Below are 22,522 nucleotides of genomic sequence, written 5' to 3' on the forward strand. Positions count from 1 at the left end.
GAACTATATTATGGTCTGCTGAGAAGTATATTCATATTCTCGCTTAAAAACAGCCCTTTTCGACTAAATTATAGTGTTAATGGAGGGTGACTCCCACATTAAATGTAACCAGTGGTTATTAAGGGGTGTTTGTGCTCCAGTATTATTTGGGAATTCAGGAACGTTTTATAAACATACCTGACAGCTTTGGATGGAATTTGACACATGTAGTGGGCAAATTAAGTAAAACCTTAAGAACTCAAAGGAAATAACTATTTTCCTCAAGAAATATTACCAAGTTAGCGTGAGCAAAGGGCTGAAAAGCACCTACGCTACATAAAAGTGCCCTAATTTGGTAGTTTTCCATTGTATTTCTTCTTAAATTTGATAAATATGAAGCTGACGTCTACCTACAATAAATCCACCCAAATCTTTAGTAATCTGACCTCGACTGCAAGCCTCACTGGTTAATATTAAATGCAATGAAGTGATGAAAACAAATCCAAACAGCCTGGAGAATATCATTCGTTTCCATTCCAGACGTGCGCTGCCTTTATCACAAGGGCTCATGAACCGTCTTCTAACATTTCTACACGCACAACAATTCATAGAACCGCTTTATTTTGTATTCATTCGGGATGGATCCAAACACACATACAGCCATCTATTTATCCTCATGTATAAATAGATGAATATACACAGATATACATAAATACATATTTCTGATATGCATATTCAGTTTGAAATCATGCTATGCACGTGTAAAGGACTCTCCCTATGGGATGAGGGCACACAGCAATTTGAAAACACATACACAAAACAGCTGAATAGTTGGAAGAATCCCTACTGACGAACAGTAAATTCCACCAATCTGCCCATTCAGGTGTAGAGACCATAAATATACAGGGGCCGCAGCCCAACAAACAGATATGGTACAATAACTTGTGTAGATTGCAAACATTTCTCGCCCAGCAGCAAAAATAAAACCCAAACAAAAATAAGATTTTCAGATTAAAATGGAAAATATATTTGTATATCTTTATATATGTATTTATAATTTTATGTACACATTCTCGCACACACAACTATGAGAAAGAAAATGAATACGACACAAGACGTGCATGTAAAAAGATGTCCCGAGAAGGCAATGAAGCTTAAAATAAACTCAGACTGTACAAAATATTGCTGCTATGTCTTTATCTGATGAATAGCAAACTGATTCTGAATGGCCCCTGCACATCATGAGAATGTGCTAGTCTTTTAAAGATGGACGTGTCCTCCCCCACACACAAACACTGGACCAACAGAACCCTTCTTTCGTGTGGAACCTCAGTTCCTTCAGGTGTCCTCAGATGGCAGGTACACAAACTGAACACTAGGATTGTGATATCCTTCACTGGTGGACAGTTACAACTTAAACCCCCCCCCAAAAAACCTAACACACTCAAGTATCAGCAGAAATCTGACGTTTGTTTGGCCTCTATCACCAGTTCATCTGCAGCTCTGGATGAGCTGCACACAATGTTCAACCCAACTGCCTCCATTCACATATACAGCTAACAGGTACGACACTGACACTACAGCCGGTGCTCTATGTCTACAGAAGTCTGGTCGGGGGGGAAGGGTTCCATTATTGGATGGACACAGCCACTGTCACCGATACGCCGATCACGGGTGCACGGAATGGCAAATGTAGAGATTCTACTGGTCTGTCCAGAAGATGAGCGAGGGTGGGAGACGCCAGTGATGGAGGGGTGAATCTGGTTGAAAGGCAAAAGTCCCAAAGCTCAGCTGATGAGTGACGCTGGATCCCACCACCCCTGTGATCTGACAACAATCCACAGTTCTTTGGATACAATGAAAATAAAGCGTGGACAAAGTAGCAAAAGGGAGCCCATTAAAGACCAAATAAATACCTGTGAGATAAATAAACATATAAATAACGTGTTTTTATGGCATAGGTGAAACCCATCGAAATGATGCGTTTAACGTTGCCTCCTTAATATTAAACAGCTCATAATCACTCACACAGATGATCCAAAAACGTCATCGATGTCCATCGGTGTCAACTCAAGGCCACGTGTACTGAAACTATTTTCACCGTTAAAATGAAAGTTGCTTGTAAGTTGATATATATGTTTCCTTTTTTTCATGATTTTTTTTATCAGTTCCGGCCCCTCTGAGGTCAGGCTGGAGGTGACGTCCTCTTGTGGTCGGTGACTTATCTCGTCGCCCGCTCGTCTCTTTCTGTCGGAGGATGAACGATGGGATGTCAGCTGAGGGTCCGACAGGAGCGGGGCCGTGGGAAAGAGGGGCCGTGTGTTTGGATGAATATGCTGATTCCCCTCAAAAGAAACTCGCCCACACTTGGAAGTTGCATTTCAGCTCAAATGGCACCGAGCAGAGGATCCAAAGGAACTTCCAAGCACCGGCGGTTCTTCAGAGGCCCCGCGAGCTCTTCTGGGCCTTCACAAACGTACAAAGACTACAGCTGCGTACACAATACTGGATGTCACACATACACATTATGGATAAACTGATAGTATTTTCATTGAGTCAAAGGTTAAAGGCAGGGATGGTCCAACGTCGGTGTTGTCGTCACGGTCAGGATGTTTCCTCCCCTCTGCGTGTTTAGTTTCCGGGTCAGGCAGAGATCCTGTTGCTACCGCTAAAGCTCTGGACTTGGCGCAGATTCAGAGTCCTTTTCCACTGAGACGCTCGCTCTTCCCTGCTGGAGAACGGCCTTTACTGTTGGAGACAGAGAGCGGATCACTCAGGAAGAGCATCGTCACAGGTGAAAGGCAGAACACGGGATCTACTCGATTTCCTGTCATTTTCTTTATTTATTTTTTTTCTCATAATTGTGTTTCGTTAATAATCATATTGGAAAAATTCAAGTAACAGACCGAGCCGTTAGCAGAATCAGCGATTTTGACACCTATGACGCACTCATTTACCCACATTGGAGTAATTCAGTAACCTGCGCCTTCCAGAAGGTGTAAACGTGTCACTGCAGCAGAGCATGGCGCAGAGCACATGCTGCTGCCGTCCGTGAACGAGCGGCACCGACGGGCGTCTTTTTGGTCTTTAAATTGAGAAATGTAATTGTCTGAGTTGTGGCAAATAATCCCAGCTGGTCTGATGCATGAGTCTGTGATGCAGTAACAAAGGCTGAGCAGTTGGACAGACACGAGATGGCTGATTGTGGTCTGGATGCTCATGCGACCCACACTGGACCAATGAGGAATGAAGCTTTCCTACAGAGCTGGGGTTTGGGATGCAGAGCTCACTGGGAAGAACCTGACAAGTTTGTTTTACCCACATAAAGGTCCCGTTAAACGGAGCTTATTTTTTCCTGGCCTCTGCGCGACATCTTAATGCTTCTCACTTACTGTCTTTCTTTCCCAATCTCCATCTGGCATGGCCTTAGACTCAGAGCCATAGTGTAGCGGAGAGTACACCCAGGTCCTGTCCTCTGGAGGCTGTTTTTATACCCCCACCACAGCAGAGGGGGACAGAGGAAAGGCCGGATGTACAGAGACAAGCAGCAGGGGGCAGGCAGGAGAGAGACACAGGAGATCACGGGAGAAGAAGAGACAAGACAGGAAATGAAAATTAGGGATGCATAAAGGAGGAAATGTTGCTGAGAGGTACAGGAACGTGTGCGCTGGAAGAAGTAGGTGTTAAAATGTTAAAGGATTCAAAAGATGTGTTAGTCTTTTAATTGGAAACCAAAACTGAAATGATTTGTATATGCAAACAATAGCCTGTATTGGTGCACGAGAGCGCTTTAGTGGTTGTCACTGATGTGTGGGTAAACCATGTGGCCCAGTCTGGACTAGCTCCTGGGGCGTAATGTGTGCGCAGTGACAGATGAGTTGCTGCAACGGCCCAAACGGGGAGGTGGAGCAGCGTGGAGAAAGAAGTGGGAATGGGAAGAAAGCCAGGATGCTGGGAGAGTCAGACACAGAGAGCATCCCCAGTCAAAAGCAGGACACAAAACACAGGGTGCTTATTTTCCTTTCCGTCAAGCAGGCGCACTCTTCTTCGTTTACAGTGTACCAGAAAGCAGCCGTTTAATAGGGGGAAGCAGCCACAGGATTGCAGAATTGTGGTGACAGACATGTGGTTTGATGCTTTCCCCATCTCTCTCTCTCTCACACACACACACATACACACGCCAAAATGTTAGTGCTGACACCGTCCAGGAGGAGGGGGGAACAAATGGGGGAGAGGCAGGCTGTCAGAGAGCGAGGACACAAATGGTGAACAAAGAAACCATCACATAAGCAGTCTGTCAACCTCCCACACTTTGATTTGCTACTGAGGGGAGCCGACACGTTTCTAATGTCACAGCACGAACCACAAAGAGCTGCAGAAAACCTCTTCTTTCATTCCCATAATTTCAGCAAAGGTGATGTGCAGCTCCAGACTCATCTAGACTTCACCCTACACTAACAGGTCCCACTTACTGGAGAGCTGGGCTGGCTTTTCCTTCTCTGTTGGAAAGGAGAGACCACCCAGGTCCTCCCATCAGGAAACTGATACAACGGGAGCAATATGGCGCAGGGGCAGACAGACAGAAGTGTGAAAACATGATGTAAGGAAGATGGAAAAACTGATGAAAAAGGATGCATAGAGACTTGAAAAGAGACCCCCTCCCCTCTGTTCTACACTCCATTCTGGCTACGGTCATCACATAACAGAGATCAACCTGAGCTGCAGGGAATGAATAAATGAAGAGAGCAGGAGCAAATTAAACGATAGGAATGGATGACATTTTAAGGAGAACATGCAAGTGTTGATGATAGCTGAGTCATTTAGCCTGCAAACACCCGCACACACACACACACACACACACACACCGCATTTCTGGGTCTTGAGCAATTATTCCACGATTAGTGGAGTCCCCCGCCGAGCCATAATAAATTCCCCTGATCGAACTGAAGAGGATGACCCTGCTGATGGATGCGGAAAATGGAAGAATGGATGTTGAACTGTGTCTTTCAACTACCCAGAAATAAAAAAAAAAACTGGCTCAAATGAAAACCGATGCTTTTTGGTAATATTGCGTCACCTTGTGCGGCACAGTAGACTCCCTGCTACCGCGTACAGGGAGTGTAACCCCCTCCAATTCTGTGGCCAATTCAGTCCCGTAAGTGTTGTTAAATTGAAGAGCCATCTCTCTGATCAGCCTGTCGGTGTGTCTTGAGCCAACATTTCTATCGGAAGCAATGTTCTTTGGCTCCGCACTCGTGTGTAGCTGTGCTTTGAAACCTGCCAACACAGACTTCCATTTTATGCACATTAAACAAGCTAAAGTTTACAGTAGAAACCTGAGAAATGTGGCTGAGATACTGTTGTAGTATCACTCCACCACCCTCTAGAGGGCGCACTGCAATATAACCCGGTCAAAGAAGCAGCTCAACAGTTTGGAATTGGAATGATTCTTATTCCCCTGCAGCAATCAGTGACTGAAAATAAATGTCAAACTATTCCTTTGACTGGATTTAACACACACACACTGCAGGAAACTCTTTTCCCGTACCAGCCTGAGAGGAGTCTCCAGTCAGCGTCTCTGAAGGAGTGTCACACAGCTCATCTTTATTTTATAATCAGAATCATTCCTCTGAATACCAAAGCATCTCATACATCTTTAATACTGATTAGAACGAACGGCTTGATTATAAATTGAAGTATTTAAAAGTCTATGTGTGTGAAGGGTGGGCAAATGTGTGCCTTTAACTTACAAAGTAGATATCTGTGATTGGCACATCGTCTTCATCATCAACTGAAGCCTGGCTGGTGCACCCTGAGCCTGACATCTGGCTGGCCCCATCGAGCTCCAGCTTTGGACTGGATGGGGCTTCTTTGGCTGCACCAGGAGACGAGTGGGGGGCTTGGGTGGAGGAGGAAGAGGCCGATTCTGTGTCTGGGACTGGTGGAGAGACGCAAGCTGCTGCTGCCGCAGTCTCACCGGACGCCTCGGCACCAGATATCTCCTTCACGTCGCTGCGGGAGGATAAAAGTGACGGTTTTGAAATTTGAAGCTGACGTTTAATAACATATACACACTACAGGTCACACAAGCAAATTACGCTACTATGATATCTTATTACAAACCTCCCTTCAAAACAAACAGAGTGCAGATGACACTGGATGGATGACTGGTTATAAGCAGCCTTCCTGAGCAGGGCAGAGGACTCAACCATTAGGAAATTCAGCAGCTCTGTGTGTGGGTGTGTATCTGCTTAAGCTCCTGCCAGCTGGCTGTCTGCTGCCGAGGCCCTTTATTGTTCCCGTCCAGATCACAAACTGTTGGGAAGGATTTCGGCACATCCACATTGCTTCATCAGCTAAGCCCCACCAGAGGAAAAGCCTAACAGTTGCCCGCTGAGGCGCAAAAAAATACGAGTTGGCATCTCTGAGACGGAGCCGACTGGCTGGTTGAATGAGGGCAGGATGGCGGTTGCCATGCAGAGAGCCAATTAATTCAGATACATAATAGCAGCATCACTATTAATCACTGAACTGCCTCCCCCCCCGCAGTCTCTCCTCCCACATTTGGCTGTTTTTGTCTCCTCATCCCAAACAATTCTGCAGCTGCAGGTGAGTGAGAGAAGACACAGAAATGTGGGCCGAGTCTCATGTTGATGCAGTTGCCAGTGGCCATCTCGGGTGCTCCCGCTGCCCCCCCTTCTCGTCTCAGACCCTCAGGCCATATGTCTCGCCTTCCTCAAACCCAATTTTTCACTAAGTTAGCCTTAGCAATCACATGACAATTTTCAATCAGCCAACTTGAGTGGCACGCCAAGCGTTCCTGAATTAGCTCTTTATAATTTCTCCCAAAGGTGTCTTTTACAATGGGATGTGACACTAAATAACCCTAATTAAAATCCTAAATTGTCACGACATTTCACTTTAATGGGAACAGGCCCAGACGTTCAGGCGTCCTGTCCCACTAACCTTAATTTGACGGGCTGATTCCTCCAGGTCAGGGCTCTTCTGACCCCTTGTCTGCCTTTGAGTGGCACCACACCAATAAGCACAGCTACAATACACAATGCACACAGCACAAAGGCACACGCCCTGTGTGTGTGTGTGTGTGTACTGGTGTGCATGCTCTCATAATCTGAATAATTTGGAGTACGGACAGTAATGGGGACTCATATAGTAATAAAGTAATGAGTCAATTGCTTTCCGTGTCTATAAACAGTGTGGGTCAGGTGAGGTGTGAGTTCAGGCAGAACAGTGTCACGCTTAAAGGTGATTAAAATCACAGGGATTATGCCAGCATATCCTTCATTGCGGGTCACACATTTGTATTCTCTTATAGTCACTGATAAAAATAAGAAGTCGTGGCAACTCATGCTTCTTTTTGCTGTAGATTAATCAATATTTAAATGTTTTAATGCCACAAGACAGAAAACTAAAGGGTGGGTTTGATTGTATATACCGGTACATCCAAGAATTAAAATATGGGTTGTTTATTTTGTTTGGAGAAGTATATGATGGATTTTGTGTTATTTTTGGTTTATTGGATGGTGTATTGTGCTGTTTGTCCTACTTGGTTTCCTCAGCTGGTGGCGGAACAGAGATATTGGGCTCGCTGTCGTGTCTTTTCAGCTCCACCTCCACTGTGATGGTCTGCTGATCCTCCTCACGCACACGCAGCTCCTCCTGGGTCCTGAAAACAAATATAACAGCCCCTCTGTTACAGGCAAACACAGAGACATCTCAGTAAAGGGGAAAATGGACCTCCACGTAAACACATAGACCGACAGGCTGACCTCACACTTCCCTTCTAAACACACCCACCAAATCCAAAAATACTGCTGTGAAACCCCTCAGAACAGTTCAGTTAATGCAGCAAAAAAAGATTTAGTCAAAGTTGCATTCATGCACTCACCTCCCGTCATGGCTGAGAGACTGGGTGTGCCTCCTGGAGACAGAAAATACTGACTCTTAGCCAATTTCACATTGTTAAGCTTGTGTGTGTGTGTGTGTGTGTGTGTGTGTGTGCGTACCTGTAACGGGAGTGCTCTGCCGTGTCAGATGGAGACCTCTCTGGGATGGACAGTGAGGTTGTGGAAGAGAGCGTAGTGGCAATCGATGCTGTGGTGGCCTCTTCAAATGATGGAGGAGTGCAGGGAAGAAGATCAGGTCGCCCTGGAGAAGACACAGAGGAGTGTGTTTCCATGGTAACTGGTAGCTTAAGACTACATATATGGATTGTTTTCATAAAAGAAGGAGAAAGCTGTCAGAGCTCCCAGCACAGTGTGAATATTTGAACTCCTCGCCTAAACTGTTGCCTTGTGTTGCAATACTATGCAAAGGTGACATTTACCCTCATCCTCTAGTGTCGGGAAGCTGCGAACTCCTCTCAGGTCGTAGATATTCTCGTCTCTGTCCGAGTGCAGCTGGCTGGCTGACCAGGCTGCACCAGGACCAGCACATTTAGGCACCGACAGTGACGCGCGCCCTTTTTTGGATGGAGATGATTTTAGAGCTGAGAGACAACGAGCACTTGTTAAAAAAGAACATGTGTATGTGGTACAGAACATATTACTTAATATTTCATGTAATTTATGACTGTACTGTAAAGACAATGCTATAGGGATCAAAAAAATAAACCCATCATCTACTGTATGCTTGTTTAGCTGTTTAACAGAGAAAAATCTGGTTTCTGATATGTTTGTGTGTGTGTGTGAGTGTTCTTGTACTGGCTACAGACAGTACCAAAATTCAACCAGCAAAGTGTGGACAATTTGTCTGGTCCTCACAACATCAAAGGCCTGTGTGAGGGCTAAAATGTGGTTTTAAGGTTGAGGTTAGAATTGGGTTTAGATCAGTGTTAGTTATGATGGTTAGGGTTAGCAGCTGGGGAATGGATTATGCCAATGAGGTTTAGGGTTATGGTTATAAAATACAGCTCTGTGTGTGTGCGTCTGTGTGGCTCTTCAAGCAAAGCCTTCCCTGACTATGTAAGGCAGTATCTGAACTCACATGAGCTCTTCTTAAAAACTGTGTTGCTCATGAACTTCAGGAACCTGTCGGCGTAGAAGCCCGGTCGGTGGACCGACACAGTGTCCTGAGGGCGAGATGGACAGATTAGTGAGCTAAACGCTGCGTGAATAAAACAATCCAGCGAGTGCATCCTGTGGATTAAACCGTCTGTCGGTGCCTTCCCGTGCCCCTGTTTAATTATCCATCTGTAGGTCAAACCACCAGACAACAGGTGCAAAAAAAAGAAAGACTGCAGACACGTCTCTGCATTATTAATGCGGATCACAGCTGAGAGACAGATGACACCTGGTGTTTGATTTCCACTGATAAAGAGACGTAGCAGAGCAGGAAAGGTGCGGCGGTGCTGTTATTATTAGCTTGTTTTTGTATCCCTTTTGTCAGGCTTTCACTGCGAGTAACATGTGTGAAGGCCGTCATGTAACCAAACCACCTGCAAGTAACAAAGAGTGTCTGAGGAGTATTCATTCTCGTCGGCAACAGTGACGCACACAAAGAAGTTATGAGGCTGTAAATGAGTGTGCTTCACAGTGGGAGAGGAGGGGAGTCAAGAGGGACTTTACTGACAGGACTCATCCTATCTTGAAGACGATGACGTAAACTCCCGAAGAGAAGAGATGCTTTTTTATTTGATCAGAAAGCAATCATTCCCCACATGATGCCTTCCTGAACATCGCTTCATATTTCTTCCTTTAGTGCAGTTTAGATTGAAATACTTAATGTAAAAAAAACAAACCCAGCAATAACAGATACACACAAATATGTTTTTGCATCATAGTAGCTGTGTTGCTATGTGGCTAAAAAAACCTGGCCAAGCTCACCCCATCATGGACCAAAGCCTTCCATGTGTGCTCCAGTTTTTTGATCAGCCTATGAAAAAAAACAGAAAGACACACTTTAATCCATCAGCTTCAAGTATTCGTCTCAGCTTTGGGGAACAATAAGAGCGGTGCAGGGACTCGTGATGCATTAACATGTGTGCTTGTTACCTGTAGGACTGCAAGATATCGATGATTCCGATATAAAGAAGAAGCCGCTCTCCCTTTCCGTTCACCGCTGGGATACCACCCATCCTGGAATAACCCAAAGACACAGTCACCACTTTCAGCAAACATTTATGTGCTGTGTAATTACAATATTAAAATTAGTCAAATTGATAGAAAAGAGTTACATTTCGAGTAACTGATTGTGGAAAATAACTAATCGTTCAAATTGAATGTGGCTAAATTCCATTTACAGTAATTTATTGTGTTAATTATTTACACTCCCAGGTGTGTCAGCAGTAACATTATCGGCCTGCTTGAAGCCTCTGGCATCTGGTTAAACTCACGTGTCGTCAGTGTTGATGGATCCTCCACAGGCAGCTCCTCCCTGGATGGACTCCATTGCTGTGGAGTACAGAGCCTTCTGCTGGGCCAGGGGCCGCTTCTCATCGCTGTCACCCTGGGACCCTTCCATCTGCCTCTCCCTCTCTGCCTGGTCCATGTTGTGGACCCCCAGCAGCAGACTGTAGTCCATGATCTTAAAGCTTTCCAGCACCTGAACAAAGGGACACGTAGCAAAGACAGGCGTAAATGTGCGTTGATGCACAGATCCCCGATGATACATGGAGATGATGGCTCTGTTAGGAATCGACAGTGTCAGCATGGAAGCAAACAGGACTGGTGTCAGCAGCACGTAGACAAGAGTCAGCTTAACTGGACACACAAACACACCCTCATTAATAACCGCTGAAAACCCTGCTGGTGTCTGTGCAGAGTCCCTCCCCAAGCATACACACACTATCAAAATAAACATGATTTCCATCCCCAAACCAAACAGAATAGGTTATATTTCATGAATATGATTTATAGGCGTGGATTCTGAGAACATCAAGCTCTCTGATAAATATCACTGCATTCTCTGTCTAACTGTCCTCTATTATGAGCCATTACATGGCATAGCATCAGCAGCCCCAGCATCTTCCTCTCAACCTGCTGTCTCAGCTGATTTAGCTTAACCCAGGTGTTGAACCTTTACACGGCAACTTTCATCCAACTTACCAGACAGTCCCTCTGTAGTGTCTTGGCCAGTGCGTTGTAAGTGTCCTGGTCCAACATCAGCCCATCCTGGAGGTCTTGCATGAAGTCGAGGTCCTTGAACGTTGGCCTGGCCTTCTCTCTCTCCTTCTTGGATGCCCGTCTCTTGTAGGTGGAGCCCTTTAGGTCATATTTGAGGTGCATGCGGACGACTCGGGGGAGGACATTGTTCATGACCACCATGCGGATGTTCTTTCCCCCTGACTGCACACAGTACAGGCCAAAAAATTTGGGCAGCAATGTCCGGGGGTTCTGATTGAGGTTCTGCAGCAGAGTGGAAAACAAAGGAGAAAGGTGATGTAATAAGGCAGAATTGTCTCTGTTATCAAGAACACCAAATTAAATGTCTAAAATCCACTGACAATACGCTTTAATGAGGACACATCATGGTATTTAGCACAGGCTTAATTTCTCCCTTATCCGAGCATCTAAAAAGCTGCTTGACCTCACAGGACAGTCAATGACCTTTCCGTTAGCGAATAAAGTTCCATTGTGGTACTTCTATGGCTCCAAAATCCAAACCTACTCTAATTGTTTTCCAAAATCCAGTAGAACAATGGTTGCTGCATGAAATAGTTCTGAGACTAAAGCTGTGAAACAATGGTGTACGAGGTGCCAATGCCCACATAAGATCCCGGCTTTTCACTGATGTAATTATTCTTACTGTAAATCGACCCACACAATAGCAGGCAAATAATTTTTAATGACAAACATGTTATTTTGTCAGAGTAACTCCACCAAATAATGTGATTATAGATTTGTCTGTGTACCTCCCTTAAATAACTGCTTCAGCCTGACGAAAGGAGCTCAATGCAGGACTTGCGTCTTACTTAATAAGTAAAAAAAAAAGTGTTAGCAATTAATCCAAATTAATGAGTTTAATCTCAGCTGGATGTTGTATGAAAAAGCTGCTTTGACCTTGAGACAGGCTAAGCTGAGCCCCGTGAGAGGACAGCGGGAAAGAGAAAGAACTCACTGAAGAGAAGAAATGATTTCACAGGGTGAAAGAAAGAGAAGCAGAAGAAAGATCGGCGCGCACGTGTGTTTCAGCCCTGACAAAGCCATCTACATATGACCTTCAGTTGAGAGAACCCGGCAGAGCGACAACAGTGGAATAATAGAGGAAGGCAGCGTAGGAGAAAAAAAAAAAGCTTCCTCTCCCTTCAGCCACACACGACCCTTCTGTCTGTGTCGAGAGCACAGCAGCGATGAGCCAACGACGCAGACACGTGAGGGAGAGGAGGATGGGATGGAGAGCGCATGAGCGCGCAAGAGAGGCTGGAGGAGAGCGGGAGTGGATTAAAACACGAAACCGAGCGAAAGACGGGAGAAAGCAAACGACACCGAGACGCTCATGGAAACATAAGATGTTGGGGGAGGATGGAAAGAGGTGTTACAAAAGTGGGGGTGGGTTACATCACTGATCTGACTGCTGCAGACATCCAGACTCCTCAGCCGGCTCGCGCTCAGAGGCCAGTCAGCTGTAGATGACGGGAGCAGCTCCACCGCCCGCACGCTGCCTCCTCTGTTTACTACGGATGCAGAGGAGCCTGCATCTTTCTTTACATCACACTGTCCTCAGTTCACCGTCTCTGCACTTAGAAACAACTACAGCAGCCACCAAAAACGATGGAAACTGTGCTCAGCCTTTAAAGCCGCTAAATGATTAAAGGGATTCCTGAGGCGGTCCCTGACGGCGCGGGGATAAACACGAGGCTGGGAGCTGTGAACCCTGACGAGGCTGCAGCGGCAGCATGGACATACATGGAGCTGCTGCTGCTGCATTCGTCGAAAATGAGCCTCCAGACCCGGAGCGCAGGGAGGGAGAACTGCCGAAAAACACTGGCCACTCTTATGAAACCACATGGCCCCGAGTTTCAGTCGGCCATCGCAGAGCTGTCGTGTCTGCTTTAACTCCAGAGGAGAGTCACGTGCAGAGGAGAGATTTCCAGGGTCTTACATAAACCTGAGCTCTAAAAATATGACTGAAACGGAGAACATCAGGGAGTTTAACATTTAAACTAGACTAAGCGATGCTCCCATGAGCACTTTGTTCATTATTTTAAACAGCTGACGTGCAGTGGAAGCTTACTAGGCATCCAAAACCCACATTGCGTTTCCATTTCTGCACACACTTACCATGTAGTATCCAGGCAGGAGCTTCTGTAAGAATTCAGCCTCTTTATGCATCACGGTCTTGATGATGAACTCATCGTCTTTTGTGACGTAGAAAACCGAGCCGCTGGCCCCGGGGTTGGACAGCTCGATCAGAGGTTCGTTACACAGGGAGTACTGCAGACACAGGAAAGACAGAAATATAACGAGTAAAAAGAGCCACATATGTTGCGTCTCATTTTGGACATTAGAGTGTGATAAGTTTGTTGGATCCCGGCTAGGGCCATCAGAATCCCGCTGATGGGACGATGAGCTCAGCCCATCACGCCACTCTGGCCGTGTTTTTTTCAGTACACAGCATGCAATCGAAAAAATATACATGAATGGTTTAGAGATTTCCTTTAAAAAGCAGCCATATAAATAAAAATCCTGGAACCTGATCTGATGTCTCTTCTTCTGTGTTGACGTCTGGTGATTAGTGACTACAGACGGACCAAAAAGAGTTGGCAGATATGTCGCAATGCAGGATGTTTCCATGTGGTTGGTGTGCTGATGCGTAAAGCACATGGAACATGCAGGAATACCCGCTAAGCAGGGAGCGTGTGCCCTGCTCGACGGCTCAGGGCAGAGCGATGAATCACGCGGCCTCCGGGTCCTCCGCGCTAATGACGGGTGACAAGCTGCAGACCTTTCTTTCCTCTCTCTCCTAAGCTTCTTGTCCTCAATCCTCCCCTCTCAGCTTCAAACTTCTCATCCGCCAGTCTCAGGTTTATTAATTCTAGTCCTCAGACCCTTCTGTTTGTCACTTTTCTGACTTGTTCTGTTTCCTCTGATTTGTTTTAGGCAGGTCGGGTGATTCTAATGGTGCAGTCAGTGAACTGAAGTGATCAGATCTCACCAGGTAGTCGTCGGGCCTGATGCCAAACAGCTCTCTGAAGTAGCGGAAGGCCACTGGAGCGTAGGTTTTGAAACGGAAATCAGGGAAATGATGGGCTGGAGTCAGGTTGCTGCCTTCACTGTAACCCAGGAAAACATTGTAGCGATGATAAAACACAATGCTTTATTTTACGCACAACACTTGGATGCAGTTCAGACCTGGGGAAAAAGATGCTCTCCACCACGTAGAAGTCCTGCATCAACACATCCCTCTCTGGTTTGGAGCTCAGGTTGCCCACGGTGTACCCGATACCCAATTGGATGGCACCTTTCAAGGCTGAAGATGTGGTCTATTGGAGCCAGATGGTTGAGAAGTGAATTCTAAATCTCCTTTTTCCAATTTGGATTAAAACATTTGCATAAAACATCTGCTGGGCAAAACCTGATTACAGCGCACCTTCTTGTATGTAGTTTCACCTGACGCGTCCACACCTCTGTGGCCAATCTTCTTACCCTGACCGGGCTGGCCGGAGGACGAGGGCATCTGATGAGAAAATGAGAAGTGAGACTCCACAGGGAATCAGGATTAATGGTTTGACCTGCTCAGACACATTATTTATATTAAAACATGGTATAATAGCGATATATAAAAGGTTGCCACCACAGGTGATATAAACCTGGATTATCTGGACAAAACAGCCATTGATTTGGACAAAATCCAGCTATGGTTTATTATTTCTGAGGATATTTATGAGCTCCTGATCTAATTAGATTAAACACTGATCTAAGGGTTTGATCTGAAGAGAGTGCTTTAACCCTCTGCAGAATCTCTGGAGATACATTTAAATAGGTACAAGCAATTGTAACAATGAGAGAATATCAACATCTGATCCAGCACACGATAATAACTGGCCGTGACTTCTCAACAGACCTTACAGTGGATGGCTGCAATGCCAGATGGATGGGATTTACCAAATTAGGAGGATTAATGTAATCTGAGCCAAGTTGTCTGTCTGTATTCTCCAGTCTTCATGCAACACATGAAAAGAAAAAATGATGAGGAAAATCCCATTTTGGATCAAATAGTTCCATTAGTGTCTGGATTCAAAGGAAAATGAGCTTTTGATATAGAGGCTCAGAAACAGGGTGAGGATGGAGGAGCAACAGGAACGGTGATCACAGGGACAGGTGGCGGGCTCACCTCTGTGATGAAGGTTTTCTTAGCGGCATCTGAGGGAGAGACGGACAGAGAGACGGTTGTTAGCCACAAAGAGCTGGGGAGGATTCATTACTCAGCATCAGCGCTGCTCCGTGTCACCATGACAAATCCCAACGGGAGGATCCGGCAGTCTGACATTATGTAATAATAACAGTGAAACACAGCTGGCTAACAGACAGATACGAGCATAATAACTGTGGTTTTGGTCATCGTGACACTGATCCCACCACATGTGCTGCTCCAACACAGCTCCCTCTAGATATTTGCTGCAGTTTCATGTGTTTCCATACAAAATATTAAACCACATTAAACACACACTGATTTAGCCCGGCTGTTGAATTCATCTTTCAGGGGTTTTGTATTGTTGATTCTACTCCAACCGTCATCGGCCATGTTTATTTTAGTCGACCGCTCATTAAAATGATTCACATGACACGTTAAACAAAGTCCACGCACATAAAAGAACAAACAAAATGGCGACAAAGGCAATTACGGAGGGCAAACACGCAATTAGCTCGTCTGAAAAACATGTTTATGGGGCAAAAAACCCATTCTCACAGCACTTCTATAGGGGCATTATCACCAGGACATGGGCAGAAACATCACGAAACAATTTCAGACCTATAATTATTGGATTCTATCTCAAATTATGTGCAACAAATCTACCAAACACAGCAGTTTAGCATCCGGCCGTATAGTGAAAATCCCTCGTCTAATAACAGGATGGAAGCAGCAGGCAATCGCGGGACCATTTTTGGCAGGAAGGACAGAAATAGATACATAATTACATACGCATAACATTCAGCATCGTAATGAAGAGAAAGCTGAGAAGGGCAGGAAAAAACAGAACGTGCAAATAAAAGGGTAGAAAGAGAGAGAAGGTGATTGAAGACTGTGGACCACCATCGCACTCACCCAGGAGGGAACTCATAAAGAAACAAGTTCACAACAACTCAGAACAGTCTGACTACTATAAAGAAACAAGGTCCACATATCAGAGGTGTTAAGAATTCATTCTAACTGGACAGACAAACATTTTATAAAGGGACTGTTTTACTCTACAGACTACGGTGTTGGACGGGTCCGAGCTCAGAGGGCCGCGAACACCAGTCGGAAGCGCGTTTGTCTTTCCGCTGTCTGATGCCAGAGTATTCTGTATTATGACAGCGATCCTTCCACGGAGTCAGGAGGTGTTGAAACAAAATTGTTGGTACTGACACAGAAGCGGGACAAAAGTAAGCTGGGAAATCATCTTCACGGCTTCTCTCTGAATGAATAACAAGCCTTCTCCAGCCTCCGCTGTCCCGCCGCTCGTGGATGCCCACGTGACTGGGCCACAGGATGGGCTGGATGTTGCCCCTCCCGCTGCCGTCTGCCTCTCCTTCTTCCCCCCTCCTCTCATAGAATCACACTCTCACATGCACTCAGAAGCAGATAGAAAGTGGACAGAAACAAAGCAACGTCCCCTAAAAACCATCTGACTGCTGGTAAAAGAGCATTTACAATGCAGGTAATTAAAGGAGAAGGAGCTGCTTGTTCTATTACTTGTGCGACAAGGGAGTTGGTTTGCCTGGTGACATGGACATCTGTGCATCATTTAACAGGCCGATGCCAATAAATATGAGCATGTGACCGCTGGTCGGAACGACCTGTGGGAACAGAAGACGAGCTGGGTCCTGGTTTCCTTTTGCGTGGGCTCCCTTCGGCTTTCTCCCACAGTCCAAAGTCATAACATCTGGGGCGAGGACTGTATTAAATCTGTATTGACCTTAGGTGTGAATGGCTGTATGACTCCAGCCCCCCACTGACCCCGTTAAAGAAGGTTATCGCGTTCTTCGCGGCTGTATTAGCAACATTGGAGGCTCTATTAGTACTAACTATTGAGAACAGAGAGCTTCGTGTTTGGATGACAGTGTTGAGGTGTTCTCTAGACTGGAGCAGACTGAGTTAACTGAACTGTACATTTCATTTAAATGTTCCACTTTGCTGAAGGTGGAATAAAAAAACGGTCCACTCCCGTTGGAAGCATTTAAAGAGGCGGATTATTACCTGTAACCACATGGTTTCCAGAGTGACATCCAACGCCAGGCTGTACAAACCCTGTTGGACACATCTTTTCCCCCTCTTGTTGCCATGGTGCCCCAAATGAGGTCAAGCTGTATTTTTATGACTACGGCACGTGCGCCTGAAATTGCCAGGCAGATGCTGCCTCGCACATGTCCTCCCATGCAACTATTAAACAGGGCAATGGCAAACATTACAATAAATAATATATTATAATTAGCTACATTTAACACAGAAGACGAAACGAAGCATTCTGGAGTCCAGAACTCATATATTTGTACTGACTCAATTCCTGGCATTAGTTCTAAACGTCTCCAAATGACGGCTGCACTGTACCAGAGTTTGAGGGTCGTGACAGCAGCGTCTGAGACGGAGCCGATCGATACTGCGGCTCCCTGCAGACGGCCAAAGTGAAAGCCCGTCCTCCTGATGGCCGTGTGTTATCTTGACAGAGGTTAAGCAAAGTGAAGGCATTCCAGCCATCGATCGGATGTAGACTCGTCAGGTCGTGGCCACAAAAGCTTTTGCTAATGATGTAAAAATGCATCAGCTTCGAAAACAATTAAGAGCGATAAACCGTAAAAAAAATTCTGGTGCGAGAAATTTGGTAAGATGGCGGCAGCGTGTCAGCACTCACAAAGGTGAGGGTGACCTCCGATAACGATCGGGGCTGAGAGGAAACCACCATGACCTTTCATTGATAGAAATAATTATGGACCACTTGGTGCAACATTAGATCCAGCGTGCACCAGCGAGGCCACTGAACTGGTGGATAATGGTGCTGCAGGTTGTGCTGATGACCTCAAGTCTGGGCGACGGAACGACCTTCTGCTGGCTATCTACGGGGAGAAGTGTCTCCTCATGTGATGTGGGGAAAATGAGCTCAATTTAATTCAAATGGAAGAAAATGGAGCCACTCAGTTGATAAAATAGAAATGGGGTGAAAGGTCACAGCTGAACTCAAATGGGTGGCTGCTTAAGGTCAAAGGGTACATAGATTGTTGACCAATTTTTGTTATTTCTTCTTTCTAAAGAAGTCGTTTAAATCAATTCGTTTAAAAAAATTCCAGCCGAAGATCTGACAGGGAGAAGGTTCTGGGTCCCCAGACGTGACTTGGGTCTGTCCAAAGTCTTTAACCTCGACACCAGCCGAGACAATCTTGAAAGCAAACAGAGCGAATCCACAGTCTGCTCACGATGACTTCACTACCCTCAATTCCAATCCCATTCTCTCCGGAGTAGGGGGTTATCTGGTAGGATTATTGGGATACCACGGCACCAAATGGAGAACAGGAGCCCGTCAACAGTCGCCTCGACATCGAGACAAGTCTTGTTCGGCTTTAGTGATGGTGTGACTGGATTTCTCCTGGACAGTGCAACACATCTCTGCGTAATATGTTCAAATTGAATTAAAATGCCAGCGTGCTCTCCAGCTACTTCACCATCCTCTAGACTAGAGTGTGTTGGTGTGCCACATGTCCACAGCCTGGTGGCTACGATTGTGGTTACTGATGGTTCTACGGTCAGGATGTCCTCAGCCATGAATGCTGGTGAGACCAGGACGTGAATATAGCTGAAGTGATGTCATGGCTGCGTGCCCAATACTGCCTCAGGGGGCTCTTGCTGAAAAGATGGAGCTCGGTATCAGCGCTCAGCTCTCTGGACCAAGCTAAAAACAGCTCTTTCCTCCCAGGGAGTCGGGCAGAATCACACTCATGAAATTTAATTACGTTTTTCATTACCGGGTTCCCGGATCAGAACCGAGATTAGTCATTCGTGCTGATACCAGAAATGCAGTCAAAAGTTTGAGCCCAGAAAAAAAGTCCTTTTATGGAGAGGAAGGGGAGGGGAGGGGAGGGGAGGGGAGGGGAGGGGAGAGGAGAGGAGAGGAGGGGAGGGGAGGGGAGGGGAGGGGAGAGGAGAGGAGAGGAGGGGAGGGGAGGGGAGAGGAGAGGAGAGAGGAGAGGAGAGGAGAGGGAGGGGAGGAGAGAGGAGAGGAGAGGAGAGGAGAGGAGAGGAGAGGAGGGGAGGGGAGAGGAGAGGAGAGAGGAGAGGAGAGGAGAGGAGAGGGGAGGGAGAGAGGAGAGGAGAGGAGAGGAGAGGAGAGGAGAGGAGAGGGGAGGGGAGGGGAGGGGAGGGGAGGGGAGGGGAGAGGAGAGGAGAGGAGGGGAGGGGAGGGGAGGGGAGGGGAGAGGAGAGGAGAGGAGGGAGGGGAGGGAGGGGAGAGGAGAGGAGAGGAGGGGAGGGGAGGGGAGGGGAGGGGAGAGGAGAGGAGAGGAGGGGAGGGGAGGGGAGAGGAGAGGAGAGAGGAGAGGAGAGGAGAGGGGAGGGGAGGAGAGAGGAGAGGAGAGGAGAGGAGAGGAGAGGAGAGGAGAGGAGAGGGGAGGGGAGGGGAGGGGAGGAGAGGAGAGGAGAGGGGAGGGGAGGGAGGGAATTCTCAGCACTTCAGTGGTAACCTTGCTCTCCATCAGCTCCATCATACGTCCACATGACAAATCTCAGCTGAGGACTCGTCCATCAGATACTGAACATTAATGTCTCATGTTGCGTCACTTTTCCTCCATGGCAGCATCAGATGCACACAGATAATCATCAACACCTAATTTCTTCGAGGAAACATTCTCCCATCAGGATAAATATCCAACCTTTATGAGCATTTTGATGACTTTTGTAACAATCTGGGGATCAACATCACCGACAGTCACACCAAAATCAATCATTGTGGTTGTGTATTTGGGTGTTAATGAAAAGTGAGTCACTTGTCTCCACAGCATCATATTAACTCCCGTAATTGAAAACAGCAGGTCGTCTAACAGTGGGAAGAAATCCCCATCAGCCATTCAGGGGTCCTTTTCACAGCTCCCCTCCATGCGGGCACTTCCTGTCTTCCTGCCTCCTTCACTACGTCCCTCTGATGATCACTCACACAATTTTTGAGTTTTTTTTAAAAGCCGCATAAAGACTCAGAGCAGCAAACACGCGGGGGAGTCTGGTCAGAATAGTTCTTCTGGCACACGTCCCCCCTCTCTGAGGAAAATCAGCCGCACCACAGACGCAATGGCGTGCGTCATCATTCGTGTTGAATAATACGCCATCGAATAGGTCGTCAAAAGGTCAGAATCTTATACAAACCCTGAGTTAATCACTGGGATTAGAAAGTCATGTTGGCGTGTGCACAAGAGAGGAAGAGGAGGAGGAGGAGGAGGAGGAGGAGGAGGAGGAGGAGGATGAGGAGGAGAGGAAAATGAGAAATTCCAGAAGCCAACCTGTCAGCACTTCCAAGAAGCTTTGAGCAGAGGGAGGCACGGAAGAGACAGACGGGGGGGGGGGGCAGCCTTGGGAATCACCCCGAGAGGCAGAGGATGAAGGTGAGCGTGGCCGAGCGTGACTGCACGGGGAAGATAAGCCGGGTCTGCGCTGCCGAGCTGACGGCAAGGACAAAGGAGACGTTTGCTGGGGGACGGGGAGCCTTCGGCCGGACCCAGCGCTCGTGGCAGCTGTTTACCAGCCAGTGGTGACACCCAGGAGGCGGCACGCCGCGGTCCCTAATTACGCACGTGAGACCCGTCATTAGCCCAGCTCGCACTGTGACAAGCTGTGAGGGAGGAGAAGGAAAGCCCAGCAGCTGCAGAGACCCGCCGCCCGTCTCCGTCCGCTTCTACTGTCCCCGTCCTCACCTGTCCAACCCGTCCAACCTGCTGCTAACGTGGAAAAACACTGAGGCAGAGAGGAGGAGCACAAATCAAAGCTCTGGCAACAGAAACCATCTCGAAACCCCAACTCTCTTCCCCTTCGTCCTCCGGCACATGGACGTTCCCAGAGCAGGTGCACGTTTGGGGGGGAGGGACACGAGACACGAGGCACAAGTCACGCTAGAAAAGAGCATCTGCAGCCAAAGGCGCTCCGTGTCCATTTTTGGCAGTGTTTTTTTTTTTTTTTTGTTCCACGTCAACGTGTTAAACTCATTGAGCAGCTTTCACCAGACGGCTCTTTGGATCCGCCGAGCTTTTGTCAGTGTTCCTCGGATCGGCCGTGGCCAAAACAAACGAACAAACAAACAAACCACAGTTATGACATGTGAATGCAGCATTAATGACTGCGGGCATAGTCATTAATGACGACTTTTACAGACATGATGCAGCAAATCAGCACAGCAGGGTTGGAATTCCTCACAAATCACAAACGTACACACGTTCCTCAAATGTAAACTCTTTAATATTGGGGTATTTTGGACACACCGGGGGGAGCAGTAGTGGGATTTTTATGGTTGCTGTATTTTCGAATGACAAGATAAATTGCTTTTGGTATATTACTAATTTAGGTCTTCTTTAAGGTGATACAAATGGGTCGCCCAAGGAGGTGGTTTATGTGTTTGTTCTGGGTGACATTTGAGATCTATCATAAGGGTGATGCATTCTCCGCGCCTGATGCTGGGGGGGTCCTGGGGAAAGTGTAGAAATCACAGCTCCACCTCACTCCTACGGTCAGAAAATCCGACATTCTACTACTGTTGCTCTCCATCTTTTTACACTGACTGGTCACGACTCACCATCCCATAGTTACGGCACTGTGGAGCTTTACCTGTTCGCATCACCAAAGCGGTGGAATTAGCTCATAGCCTAGCTTACCAGCCCCGCGCTAGCAAAGATGATTCGGGACTTTCTGGTGGCAGCAGTGGCGGTGAATTGACATGGATTTCAGGGTGGGAGACACAAACACCCCTACAACCGGCAGGCGTACGGCAAAAGAGGGTTGATCTACCCGTGTCTGCGGCGTCCATCCCGTAGCTGTCTCCGATGACCGTATCTCCATCATCGGATGCTGCGGCATCGGAGAGCGGGCTCCCGTCCCTGGCCTCCGACAGCCCGACCGCTCCCTCGGCTGCTGCTTCCATTCAGTCTCCCGGAGGAAAAACAGGGACGAACCCCCCCCCTCTCCAACCGAATAAAAGACCGTCAACGACGGCGCGATATCGGCGGGAGTTGAGCGTCGTTTGATACGCAGGAGTGCTCAAACGAAGGCGGTAGTTGTCCGAGACGGTGGCTTCATCGGTGCGGTCTTCCCTCCGCTCCTCTCAGGTCGACGGAACCGCACTCGCTGCCCGCGCGCTGCTGCTCCTGCCTGGTTATGTAGTGAGCGATGTGGCGCCGCCTGTGGGATGTCGGGG

General features: G+C 47.2%; 1 protein-coding gene across 3 annotated transcripts; it reads right to left on the minus strand.

Annotated features, from left to right (window-relative positions):
• Positions 1 to 565: 565 nt before the first annotated feature.
• On the minus strand, positions 566 to 22,476 carry pip5k1ca (phosphatidylinositol-4-phosphate 5-kinase, type I, gamma a). Of its 3 annotated transcripts, none has more exons than XM_029828610.1 (18): positions 22,117 to 22,476; positions 15,274 to 15,302; positions 14,530 to 14,616; positions 14,292 to 14,422; positions 14,095 to 14,212; positions 13,221 to 13,373; positions 11,046 to 11,345; positions 10,334 to 10,542; positions 9,993 to 10,076; positions 9,825 to 9,873; positions 8,986 to 9,070; positions 8,327 to 8,461; positions 8,007 to 8,148; positions 7,889 to 7,921; positions 7,547 to 7,666; positions 5,730 to 5,991; positions 3,372 to 3,461; positions 566 to 2,727 (listed from the first exon to the last, which is right to left on the minus strand). In XM_029828610.1, exons 1-18 carry the CDS (start codon positions 22,247 to 22,249, stop codon positions 2,725 to 2,727), a joined length of 2,163 nt encoding a protein of 720 aa, XP_029684470.1. In that variant the 5' UTR covers positions 22,250 to 22,476; the 3' UTR covers positions 566 to 2,724. The 3 variants fall into 3 exon arrangements, with proteins under 3 accessions (XP_029684470.1, XP_029684469.1, XP_011613006.2); XM_029828609.1 differs by having other exon boundaries at positions 8,327 to 8,488; positions 22,117 to 22,475; XM_011614704.2 differs by lacking the exon at positions 3,372 to 3,461 and having other exon boundaries at positions 8,327 to 8,488; positions 22,117 to 22,474.
• Positions 22,477 to 22,522: the final 46 nt, after the last annotated feature.

The sequence above is a fragment of the Takifugu rubripes genome, chromosome 20 (assembly GCF_901000725.2).
Source record: "Takifugu rubripes chromosome 20, fTakRub1.2, whole genome shotgun sequence".
Lineage (NCBI taxonomy): Eukaryota > Metazoa > Chordata > Actinopteri > Tetraodontiformes > Tetraodontidae > Takifugu > Takifugu rubripes.